Source organism: Sus scrofa, chromosome 13, assembly GCF_000003025.6.
Source record: "Sus scrofa isolate TJ Tabasco breed Duroc chromosome 13, Sscrofa11.1, whole genome shotgun sequence".
Classification (NCBI taxonomy): domain Eukaryota; kingdom Metazoa; phylum Chordata; class Mammalia; order Artiodactyla; family Suidae; genus Sus; species Sus scrofa.
In genome coordinates, this window is record NC_010455.5 from 38,013,478 (window position 1) to 38,026,870 (window position 13,393).

Genomic DNA, 13,393 nt, shown 5'->3' on the forward strand with positions numbered 1-13,393 from the left:
AACATCAAGGAAAGTACCAAAATAAGATACTTGCCCTGTGTCCTTTGAAGCTATTTTAAAAAATAAAATGTTATGTTAAGAGCTATGGTGGTGTCTGTGTGTATTTGTGGGTATGTAATTATTATTCCAATGATTTATTGCACACATGTCAAGGAGCATCTGGGCAACTATACAGGTTAAGACAAACCTACCAAGCAGCCAAGCCACATAGCCTCAAACCCAGACAACATGCCTCCTCCCTCATCCCACCCTTCAACCTATCACCTTGCAAATGCAAATTCCCTCATGGCAAAAAGCATTCCATGTAGGGATGAACCACTGAGCCAGTGACATCTGTCATTTTCACCACATTCTAAAAGAGTACCCAAAGACAGCTGAAGTTGATGGCACAGATTTTCCAGGGAAATCAGGAGGGCTCTTCCTATTCTAGAGAGAGAACTCTTCTATTTTGGCAGGAGCATTCAATAATGACTCAGGAATCTAAATGGAAGGAGCTATGTAACCTCTTCCAAGGATGAGCACCATTATCTTTCACACGAATGTAAACTCAGTTCTTTTGCTGTAGGCACAATGAAAAACACATCTCACCTACTGAAACTCACCCACTAAACCACTGCACATTACGTAAGGACACTTCCCTGTTTCTCCAAGAAGCAAGAAAATCAGTTTAATGTGTTTTTAACCTTGCCAAAAATCTTTTGCCTATGATATAACAATTAGAGCTGATTTCAACCAAAATTGCTTCCTCCACAAGATAGCATTAGATAACTCTCTCCATTTCCATTTACAAAGATTTTAAAAGAAAAAAGGCAAAAGAAAATTCCTTGGCTATTTCCAGCTGATAAAATCACTAATCTCACATTCCCAACTTCAAAGCAGAAAATCAGAAAATCATCTCACTTTCTCTGCACATGGAGAATAATGTTTTCTACTTCAAAGCACCATCTCCTTATTGGGTCATTTTAATTATTGAATGTGGAATGGAAGCTATCCATATAATGTCACCACTGTCTTCTTCATGAAATATGGATAGGTCTAACTTGGACCACATTAATTTGAGGGAGGTAAAATACAGAGAAAAGAATAAGAAAAGAGGAAGAAGCTGGGGAATACAGCACTCATCATTGCAAGGCAGTGAGAAGAAGGCTTCCTTTTACCCAATATACAGCAATACAATTACAGTAATTTTATTAGTAAAACAGGCATTATTGCCAACTTAAGACTACTATGAGTACAATCTACTGCTGTGTGATGACCACTTTGAAGAAAAACATGTGCTCTGGGGTGGGGGTGGAGGTCAGCAAATCTGGCCCCATTCAGAATAAGCTGTTAGAGGACAAGCCAGGAATCCCAATTCCCACTCAACCCTCTTCCCAAGAAATCACAATGCCATGGGTGGCAAACTTTTCTGTAAAGGGCCAGAAAGTAAATATTTTTACATGAAATGTAGCTAGTGTGACTCAAAAAATACATTTTAAAGTTTACTGAATTTTAATTAATCTAAATTTGAATAGCCACATGTGACTAGTGGCTACAGTACTAAACAGCAAAGTTCTAGATATTATTCACCGCTGCCTCCTCAAAAGAAATACAAGCTGCTCCCAAATTTATGGCATAGTCTACATTTATACCTTAAAAAATAAAATATCCATGCTTCTATATTCACAATGGAACTATATATAACTGAAAATGGTATTCCTTAAATGTGAAATTTCTACATCACTGAGGCCAAAATGACAGTTTTGGTTTGAAGCAATTAATTAACTGCTTAATGGCCAATCAAGTGCATAAACCTAACAGGTCCATGCCAAGACCGATCCAACCTGGAACCTATTTCCTTTCTCCTCTGGGCACTGTCTTGCACCTTAAATGAAGGCACAGAACTTCATGGCCCCATTAACTCCTACAGAAAACCCAAACCACAGACCCCAAAATACATACATGCAAAGACACGGCTCTAAGAGCACAAGAGAGTACATACAACTTGATTAGATTGGTTTATCCTATAGTAATCCACATAGCACTCCATCTCAACACAAAAATCAGGGAAACTTCACTGAATTCTTTATTACTGGCCACATGCAGTAATTTATTTTCTGGCAGTTGTTTTATTTTCATAATAATTAGCTTGTGTTTTACATTTATTAGCAGACTCAAAGACATAATCCAATGAGAAGAAGAAAAGAGGGTAGTAAATATATTTGGTTCTTTTCTAAGTATGAATAAGAAATAATAAGCCCACATTTAAGAAACTAACACAATATCAATTTTTTTTCAGTGGGTAAAAGAATCTTGAGAACTGAGGATACTCCTTAGGAAGTAAAAAACTCAGTCGTGCCAGAAGGGTAACCTACACAGATAAACAGTAAAGAAAGACAACATTCTGACATTTTTATGATCTTTGATAAAATGAAACCATTCCAAAGCCAATCGTTTATCTATGGTTCCCAAATTAAAAAAAAAAAAAAAAAAAAAAAAAAAAAAGCTTTGAAAAATGGAAAAAAAAAAAAATCCAAGTGTGAAGCAAAACTTCTTTTTGGTGCCTTTGGTGGCACAACCTAACATGAACCCACAGAAGACTACTTACACAGTCTTTATTCTACTTTAGCGTAAGAAAATTTTTTTCTGCAGAAATATCCTCATGTTTGCTTATGAGACGTTGCTGCAACCCCACTGGGAGTGTGATATAATCTATGGTTCATGCAATGGGTCTTACCTTTCCAAAATCCCCAAAATATCTGATATCCAAGATACATCGGCCCCAAGGGTCTGCATAAAGGATCTTCTATTGAAAGCTGCTCAGGTAGGATATCTCTATGAACTCAATGTCTGCTGCCTGGAATCCTGAAACAATGCCTTACCTCAGTCTGAAGGATGGCAGCCCTCTGTTCTTTGGCAGTAAGTGACTCTTTAAGCACTTCAATGTGTTGCTTGCAATCTGAATTCTGATTGCTAAGGGTTTCAAGCTTTGTTTGTAAGGCAAGAAGTTCTGACTCCTTTTTTGAAAGTTCCTGTTTCAGCTGATCAATCTGTGAAACAACAAAATTATAAGAAATTAGAAGCTGCAGCTCCTATTCTACATTTGAGGACTACTGATTTCTCTTAATTTTCAACAGTCAGTAATCATTAATCTAACAAAGCAGACCATGAGTTTGCTTAAAAACATGGCCTTGGGAGTTGCTTGGTCTTAGGGGTTTGAGGAGGTTCTATAAAGGTGGCTGAGAATAGAAAACAAGAACAGTAAGGTCAGCAGATTGCCTTCCACCTCCCACTCTACCAAGAATGAAGGTTTATAATGGAATGAAGCTTTCCTGGCCAAATCTGCAAGTCATTCAAGAAACCACCAAATCTATTCACCTTGATACTCAGAAGAGTCAACAGGGAGCTGACAAAGGCAATTACCAAATACAGAATCTGGACCTTCTTTGTTGCTCTACAATGGAAATCATTATTCAAGGGCATCATTCGGGAGTTCCTATTGTGGCACAGTGGTTAACGAATCTGACTAGAAACCATGAGGTTGCAGGTTCGACCCCTGGCCTTGCTCAGTGGGTTAAGGATCTGGCGTTGCCGTGACCTGTGGTATAGGTCGCAGATGCGGCTTGGATCCCAAGTTGCTGTGGCTCCGGTGTAGGCTGGCGGCTACAGCTCTGATTAGACCCCTAACCTGGGAACCTCCATGTGCCGCGGGAGCAGTCATAGAAAAGGCAAAAAGACAAAAAAAAAAAAAAAAAAATCACAAGGGCATCATTCAACAAAAGAGAATCCTCACCCCCAAAAAAGCAAGCATTGACAGATTTTTTTTTTTGCTTACATTAAATACTAAAAAGATACAAAAGAACATAAAATACATATAAAATAGTACAAGGAAAACTAATACAAGAAACATCCATCATTCAATTCACCAAAAAGATCATTAGAATTACTAATATCCTTGCCCGTTTCTATCTCCTTTTCTCCCACTTTGGAAATAATTACCACCCTAAATTTTGTGGTCATCATTTTCTTATTTATCTTTTAGGCTTACCATATTTTTTTGCATCTATAACTAATACACTATTCAGTTTTGCATAGTTATTAACTTTATTTGCACTGTTTGTTTTTTGTAGCACTTTTCTTTCTTCTACTCAATCTTATGTCCTAGAGAATAAATCATGTTATTACACATCCAATTTGTTCATTTTCATTGAAGCACAGTATTTCACTGTAAGACTTCATCACAATTTATTTGTCTATTCTGTTAATAGACATCTGGGTTGGTTTCCAGGATTTTTAAATTTTTTTGCTATTATAAAAAATGCTGTTTTGAACATAACTTTGTACACAGCAAAAATAATATAGAAGTTAAATTGTTAGACCACATAGTATACATATATTCAATTTCATTAGATAACACCAAAGTGTTTTCCATAGCAGTTATACTAAATCTCATGGTCACAAGCAGTGTATAAGTGTGCCAATAACTCCATGTCTTTGTCAGTATCTTATGTCACTGGCCTTTTACATTTTTGCCAGGCTGGTATGAGTTGTTGGAGATGACCTCCAAAACTGAATAGACACCTCACAACTAAAGAAGGTGTCTATTCACTCTCCTCTTGCACCTGGGCTGGACTATGATTTGCTTCAATAAGCTACATGCAGCACAAGGGTCAGGATGCCTGTTTTGGCCCTAGTCTATAGGAAGACTGGCAGTTTCAGCTTCCTCTTGCTGGAAGCCAGCCACCGAGACAGAAGTCCAACCACCCTGCCACCACCAGGCTATAAAAAAGCCCTTAACAGTCATAAGTTCAGACCATTCAGAAAGACAGGCCTGGTGGAAATTGTGGCTTGTCTTCTTCCTGGTCTTAAAGGGAAGAATTTCAATGTTTCTTCATTAAGTTTGATATTTACTTTAGTTTTTTATAGGTACTCCTAAGTTTTAGAAGGTTCCCTTTTATTACTACTTTGCCAAGAGTTGTTTTTTTTAATCATTAAGGAATGTTTAACATTATCAAACATTTTTATTCATCTCAAGACTTATCACATTTTCACCTTTAATACGTTATAATAAATTACGTTAATGGGATTTTTAAAATATTAATCTCTCCCTGCATTACTATGAAAAATTCCACTTCATCATGATGCATTTATATTTTTCATATGCTAGTGGATTCACTTGCTAATATGTTGCCAGATTCTTTCATCTATGCTTATGGGTAAGATTGATTTGTAATTTTCCTCTTTTTTTGTTATCCTTTTCAGGTTTCAGTATTAATTTAGCCTTCCAAATAAAGTAGGTAGTATTCCTTCTTTTAATGTGCTCTGAAATGGTTTTTTATAAAATCGGAAATTTTTTTTCCATTAATGAACATTAGAAATCACCAGCAAAACCATCTTTTTCCAAAGACCATTACTTGCTTCATTCATTTTTAATGATTATAGGAGTATTTGTACTTTTAATTACGTGAATCAGTTTTGGTAAGATTTTTTTCCCTTTAAAAATTTTTAAATTTTATTTAAATTTTCACTTTATTAGCAGAAAGTTTTCATAAAACCCATTTATCTTTTGCTATCTATGGCATCTATGATTACATTTTTTTTTCATTCCTAATATTCTTTATTTTTACTCTCTTTTTCTTGATGAAACTCAGCAGAAGTATGTTCCCTTAAAAAATCTCTTCAAATAGCCAAATTTGGCTTTGTTGATCATCCAACATTTTTATTTTCTATTTCATTAATTTCTGCTCTCACTTTTAAATTATTTTCTGCTTATTACTTTCTTTGGATTTATTCTGTTTTCTTTTTTTTTTTCTGTTTTTCCCTCCCTAATTTTTTTTAAGTTGGGATACTTATCTCACTAATTTTCATCCTTTTTTCTTTCCATGTATAAACCTTAAGACCATAAATTTTCCTGTCAGTATCATTTTATCAATCTCCCAAGTTTGATATATAATACTGACATTATTGTTCAGTCCTGAATATTTTCCAGTCTCCATTATTTATTCTGTAACCCACGCATAATCTAGAAGTATGTTTCTTAATCTCCACATACATAGATGTTTTCTAATTATCTCTGTGATTATTATTTTTTTTTACTTGCTTTGTGAATAGAGAACATAGTGTTCGATATTAATCATTTGAAATTTGGTGTATCTTGCTTTAAGCATGGTATGTGGTCAGTTATCATAAATGTATTTTGTATTCATGCTTGAAAAGAATATGTATCCAAAAATTTTGGGGTGTGATATTCTGCATATGTGCATGACATTTGATAACACTTTTAACTGAGTAGTTTAACTCTTCTGTATCCTGAGCTTTTAATCTTATTCATCTGTTGATTACTTGAGGGTGGGTTAAAACTATCCCCTATAATGATGAAATAATCAATTTCTCTTTGAAGCTTTGCCAGTTTGTTAGCTCTCAAATAGTTTCTTTGCCTCAAAGTCTACAATAGCTTTCTTATGGTTGGTGTTTGGTTAATGTGCCTTTTTTCATTTTCAACATATCCTTAACCTGAAATTGTAGAAGTTTCTTATAAATATTATATACACAGATTCTTGTACCCTGTCTCATGAAATTAAATGGAGCATTTATTATTATCACGGATACATGTGATTTTGTTTCAACCACCCTACCTTGTGCTTTCTATATCTGATACCATTTCTATTTTTTCTCTTATCTTTCTTACTTTGTTTTAAATGATGTTTTTATCATTCTATTTTTTGCCTCTTTTAAAAGCTATACTTTTATATTTATTTTATGTATTTACTTCTAACATTTAAAAATAAATGTACCTGAGAAATTATAACAGGCTTACAATTATCTAAGTCTAAAATAAATCTGTATCTTTATCTTCCTTCTGAATAATATGAGGACCTTGAGACATTTTTAAGTCCAGTCACTATGCTCTCGACATTCACATTACTGTCATCATACATTTTAGCTCCTTTCTGCTTTGTCCCTCATCATTATTTTTTCACAGTCTTTGTTGGCTTATATTTACCTCCACATTTGTCACTATCTTTATTCATTATCCGTTCTTGAATCTCAGGTATTCATTTAAGAATCCTTTTTGCCTGAAATGCATTAGTTAAAAATTTCCTTTAGTGGAATTCTGTTAATGGTAAATTTTTGTCTAAAAAATCTCAACTTTATTCTTTTTTATGAATATTATTGCTGACTATTAAAAATAACATCCTATGGAGTTCCCATTGTGGCTCAGTGGTTAACGAATCCGACTAGGAACCATGAGGTTGCAGGTTCGATCCCTGGCCTTGCTCAGTGGGTTAAGGATCCGGTGTTGCCGTGAGCTCTGGTGTAGGTCACAGATGCTGCTCGGATCCCGCGCTGCTGTGGCCCTGGCATAGGCCAGCAGCTACAGCTCTGATTCGACTCCTAGCCTGGGAACCTCCATATACCATGGGTGCAGCCAAAGAAAAGGCAAAAGGACAAAAAAATAAAATAAAAGTAATATTTGAGGTGAGGTTAAGAGATATTTTCTCTCAGTACACTGAGCATATCATTCTACCTTCTGCCTAACAGAAGCTATTAAGAAGTCAAACTCTCACTCCAAATTCATTCTTTTGAAGATAATGGAAATTTTTTCCACTTAGTTGCCTTTTTAAACAGCATTACTGAAATGTAATTTACATGTCATACAATTTACTTACTTAAAGCATACAGGTGATGATTTTTAACATATTAAAAAAATTGTGCAACCATCATCATGATCAAATTTTAGAACATTTTCATCATCTCAATATGAAAGTTTATAACCATTAGGAGTCATTCTCCATTTGTTACCCTCCACTCCCAGTCCTAGGCAGTCTCTATGGATTGACCTTTTCCAGAAATTTCATGTAAATGGACTCTTACAACATGTGTACTTTGTGACTGGCTTCTGTGACATAACACAATGATACAAGCTTCATCCATGTTGTAGCATATATCACTACTTCACTGCTTTTATGGCTGAATAATGTTTCACTGTATGAAGGTGCCAGATTGTTTCTATCCATTTACCAGCTGATGGACACTTAGGCTGTTTCCCCGTTTGGGCTATAATGAATAATGCTGCTAATACATTCATGTGCCAGTCTGTAGGGACATATGCTTTTATTTCTCTTCAGGATAAACATAGGTAGACAATTGCTAAGCCACATATTAACTATATGTTTAGCATTTTGAAAAACTTCTAAATTGTTTTCCAAAGTGCCTACACCATTTTATATCCTCACTAGCAACGTATGACAGTTCAAATTTCTTCATGCTCTCACCAACACTTGTTATTATCTGTCTTTTTACTTATAGCCATTCCAGTTAGTATGAAGTGGTATCTCATCATGTTTTTTTTATATGTATATAATGATGTTTATTTTTTTCCATTATAGCTGTTTACAGTGTTCTGTCAACTTTCTACTGTACAGCATGGTGACCCAGTCATACATACTTGTATATATTCTTTTTTTCTCACATTATCATGTTTCATCATAAGTGACCAGACTTTCCACAGAAAAGAAAATCATCATGGTTTTGATTTCACTAATAGCTAAGATGCTAATAAGCATCTTTTCTTATACTTAATAGCCATTCATATGTTATCTTTTGGACAAATGTACTGCTTTTTAAGACTTTCTTTGCTTCTGAGATTCTATGGCTTTATTTTATGGAATTAGATAGATTTCCTTTTATTTATCCTATTTGGGTGTATACTGAGCTTCTAGAATTTATGGGTTGGTACCTGTAATCAGTTTTGGAAAATACTCAGCTTTCCTCTCTTCAAATATGGTTTCTGAATAGTGACTGCCCCTAATCCGTCTCTGTTACTGTCAAGAATTCTGATTATACCTGTGCTATATTTTCTTCTATCATTTATACATCTTAACTTGTCTTTCAGGTATTCTCTTTTTATACTTTATTTATTCTTTTGTTTTCTAGTTTATTAAACTTCTCTTCCACAATGACCACTCTGCAATTAAACCTATTTATCAAACTTTTTTTTTTTTTTTGACTTTTCTAGGGCTGCACCCATGGCATATGGAGGTTCCCAGGCTAGGGGTCGAATCAGAGCTGTAGCCACCAGCCTACACCAGAGCCACAGCAACGCAGGATCCGAGCCACATCTGCAACCTACACCACAGTGCACGGCAACGCTGGATCCTTAACCTACTGAGCAAGGCCAGGGATCAAACCCGCAACCCCATCGTTCCTAGTCAGATTCATTAACCACTGAGCCACAACGGGAACTCCTATTTATCAAACTTTTAAATTTCCATTCTTTAATTTTCCTATTTCTGAACATTTTATTTGGTTCTTTTAAAATTTTCTTAGTATTTTTAGTCTCTTGGTCTTTATACATATTTTCAGCTCTATCTTTTATTTATACATATTAAACATACTTATTTCACAGTGTTTGTCTTAAAACTCCAGTTACTGAAGTCCTTGACTTCAGGTTCTGATGTTTATTCTTTCTACTAGATTTCACTTATGGTGGCTTGCTTTCTTGCAGCTTTTCTAATTTTTTAAAAATGTTTAGTATTTGCTCATGTGTTTTGGAACTTTATCCAGAGAAAAACATCGAGGTCTAACTTGAACATGTGGTCCTTCGGAGCATCTGTCTCTGCCAATACCTGGGATACTACTAACCAAGGGCCCCTTTAAACATCCTATACCTAAAAGTTTTCGGATCATCTCACACTGGACATGTGTGTAAGAATCAGCTAAGTTATGGCTTCTCAAAGCTGGTTTTTTCCATCTTTTTCTTGGCTCAAAGTGTATTAATTAATTAATTAATTTGCCTGGCACCCCTTAGTCTAGGTGGGATGAAAGTAGAGTGAGGAGTTCATTTTTACTTTACCCTGGCACTAAGCATGTAACGGTCTAGGATCCCAGCTTCATGTGGTAGTGGTAGTGGTAGTGGTATTCCTATTCACCTTCTCACCTTGAGCAGGTTCAGGTTTCTGTCTCTTTCCTTCAGTGTTTCTGTGACTGTGAAAACTAAAGTTCAAGTTCATTTGTCTAGCAAATGCCAACAAGAAAATATAATTAGGGGAGTTCCCATCGTGGCGCAGTGGTTAATGAATCCGACTAGGAACCATGAGGTTGCAGGTTCGATCCCTGCCCTTGCTCAGTGGGTTAACGATCCAGCATTGCCGTGAGCTGTGGTGTAGGTTGCAGACGCAGCTCGGATCCTGCGTTGCTATGGCTCTGGCATAGGCTGGTGGCTACAGCTCCGATTCGACCCCTAGCCTGGGAACCTCCATATGCTGCAGGAGCGGCTCAAGAAATAGAAAAAGACAAAAAAAAAAAAAAAAAAGAAAATATAATTAGTACTCTGCTTATTACTCCAGCTCCCTTGTTTTGGTTTATTGGGCCCTTGAGATTCTAACTTAAAAGTTCTAAGTATGTTTTAAACTGTATTTTAACTATATTTGATTCAGAATTGTGGGGGTTTTTGTTGTTGTTTACAGCAATTAAAACTGGCTTAAACAGGAACCAATCTATCAACAATAACTGCTGAGCATGAGAAGAGTAGGAGGCTTAAAAAGTAGTGAGATTCTCATCTTCAGAAGTGTTCACGTTACACCATTTACTAAAAAAGTTGATATGGAATCTCATTTTCAGGGAGCAGTCATTCTAGACCAGGGGACAAATAAGTTTAATCTTGGTTGCCAAGTCTAAAAGTTCGGTAGTGCCTGGCCAAAAGGTAGTCTTGAAAAGGATTCTTAGTATGTTAAAGGTTCACTGAAAAAGAACTGATAGATTATCCACATGCTTTGGGTATGTGTGACCAGGTGGTGGCACTGCTCAAGTCTGTACAATCCATGAAACCCTTTATTTCTTTCTAATTTAACGAATCATGAGTCTACGGTTTTTAGCTAGAACAAAATTAAGTTTTCTCCCTCAACCCTTCTTCTCTCTTCTCTCTCTCATACAACAAGAACGGAGTATAAATAAAATGAGAAAATATCAGGATTAGGATTATGAACATTATAAAATAAATTAAATCAGTTGTGAACAGCATGACCAGTCCCCTTTTCAAGATGTATTGTCCCAAATCATATGCAGTTGTAGTTGACAGCACAGTATATAATTGATTCCACAGATAGAACTGAGTCACTTGAGCCACAGTCATCAAAACAGTGTGGTACTGGTATCAAAACAGACAGACAGACTAATGGAACAGAATAGAGAATCCGGAAAGAAACCCTGACACCTATGGTCAATTAATCTTTGACAAGGGAGGCAAGAACATCAAATGGGAAAAACAAAGTCTATTCAGCAAGCATTGCTGGGAAACCTGGACAGCTGCATGCAAAGCAATGAAATTAGAACACACCCTCACACCATGCACAAAAATAAACTCAAAATGGCTGAAAGACTTAAATATACGACAGGACACCATCAAACTCCCAGAACAAAACATAGGCAAAACACTCTCTGACATCAACATCATAAATATTTTCTCAGGTCAGTCTCCCAAAGCAATAGAAATAAGAGCAAAAATAAACCCAGGGGACCTCATCAAACTGAAAAGCTTTTGCACAGCAAAGGAAACCCAAAAGAAAACAAAAAGACAACTTACAGAATGGGAGAAAATAGTTTCAAATGATGCAGCAGACAAGGGTTTAATCTCTAGACTATACAAGCAACTTATACAACCCAACAGCAAAAAAGCCAATCAATCAATGGGAAATGGCAAAAGACCTGAATAGACATGTTCTCCAAAGAAGATATACAGATGGTCAACAAACACATGAAAAAATGCTCAACATCGCTGATTATAAGAGAAATGCAAATCAAAACTACCATGAGGGAGTTCCCGTTGTGGCGCAGTGGTTAACGAATCCGACTAGGAACCATGAGGTTGCGGGTTCGGTCCCTGCCCTTGCTCAGTGGGTTAACGATCCGGCGTTGCCGTGAGCTGTGGTGTAGGTTGCAGACGCGGCTTGGATCCGCGTTGCTGTGGCTCTGGCGTAGGCCGGTGGCTACAGCTCCGATTCAACCCCTAGCCTGGGAACCTCCATATGCCGCAGGAGCGGCCCAAGAAATAGCAACAACAAAAGACAAAAGACAAAAAAAAAAAAAAAAACTACCATGAGATATCACCTCACACCAGTCAGAATGGCCATCATTCATAAGTCCACAAATAGCAAGTGCTGGAGGGGCTGTGGAGAAAAGGGAACCCTCCTGCACTGTTGGTGGGAATGTAAACTGGTACAGCCACTATGGAGAACAGTTTGGAGATACCTTAGAAATCTATACATAGAACTTCCATATGACCCCGCAATCCCACTCTTGGGCATATATCTGGACAAAACTCTCCTTAAAAGAGACACATGCACCCACATGTTCATTGCAGCACTATTCACAATAGCCAGGACATGGAAACAACCCAAATGTCCATCGACAGAGGATTGGATTCGGAAGAGGTGGTATATATACACAATGGAATACTACTCAGCCATCAAAAAGAATGACATAATGCCATTTGCAGCAACATGGATGGAACTAGAGACTCTCATACTTAGTGAAATGAGCCAGAAAGACAAAGACAAATACCATATGATATCACTTATAACTGGAATCTAATATCCAGCACAAATGAACATCTCCTCAGAAAAGAAAATCATGGACTTGGAGAAGAGACTTGTGGCTGCCTGATGGGAGGGGGAGGGAGTGGGAGGGATCGGGAGCTTGGGCTTATCAGACACAACCTAGAATAGATTTACAAGGAGATCCTGCTGAATAGCATTGAGAACTATGTCTAGATACTCATGTTGCAACAGAAGAAAGGGTGGGGGAAAAACTGTAATTGTAATGTATACATGTAAGGATAACCTGACCCCCTTGCTGTACAGTGGGAAAATAAAAAAAATTATTATAAAAAAATATTTAACCTCAAAGTTGTCATTAGAATTAAATGAGCTGATACCTGTAAATCACTTAGCATTGTGCCTTGCCCAAAGTAGATATTCAGTCGAGTTTAGACATTAATTTTAGCACTCTTCTTCTTATTGTTCCTTTCAGTGCTTCATTTTGGTAAATGTTTTGTCATAGTGGCAAATGTATTTTGTTACAGAGGATAAATTTATATTTTACTTGTTGTGAACACTAGTTTAACATACCATAAAAACTCAATAACTTTTTGAGATGGGATATATGAAAAATGTATTTTTCTTTCCTCTTGCTTCAAACCATTGTCAAATTATTATAAATTTAATTTGTTACTGCCTTAAAAAAAAACTGAGTCACTTGAAAATAAAGCTAAAAAAATTTTAACTCTACATATCTAAGTAAAGATGATGTTTATGGTAAAAAAAAAATTGTTTTTGATAACTTCTACAAATATTGGAGTAGAAATCTCATGTGGGAGTGGGGTATTGAGAGAGGAATTTGAATGAAATTAACTTGA

The 13,393-nt window shown here is 36.2% G+C and overlaps 1 protein-coding gene across 22 annotated transcripts in view; it reads right to left on the reverse strand.

The window, feature by feature from the left end:
* The window catches only part of ERC2 (ELKS/RAB6-interacting/CAST family member 2), a 979,000-nt gene that overhangs the window by 624,965 nt on the left and 340,642 nt on the right, over positions 1 to 13,393 (reverse strand). For all 22 annotated transcript variants that reach the window (XR_002337959.1, XR_002337957.1, XR_002337956.1 and 19 more), the window contains one exon: positions 2,862 to 3,029. Coding sequence is in view for 16 of the 22 variants with exons in the window: in XM_021070727.1 (XP_020926386.1) it covers positions 2,862 to 3,029 (168 nt within the window). In the remaining 6 variants the exon portion in view is untranslated. The remainder of the gene's footprint in view (positions 1 to 2,861; positions 3,030 to 13,393) is intronic.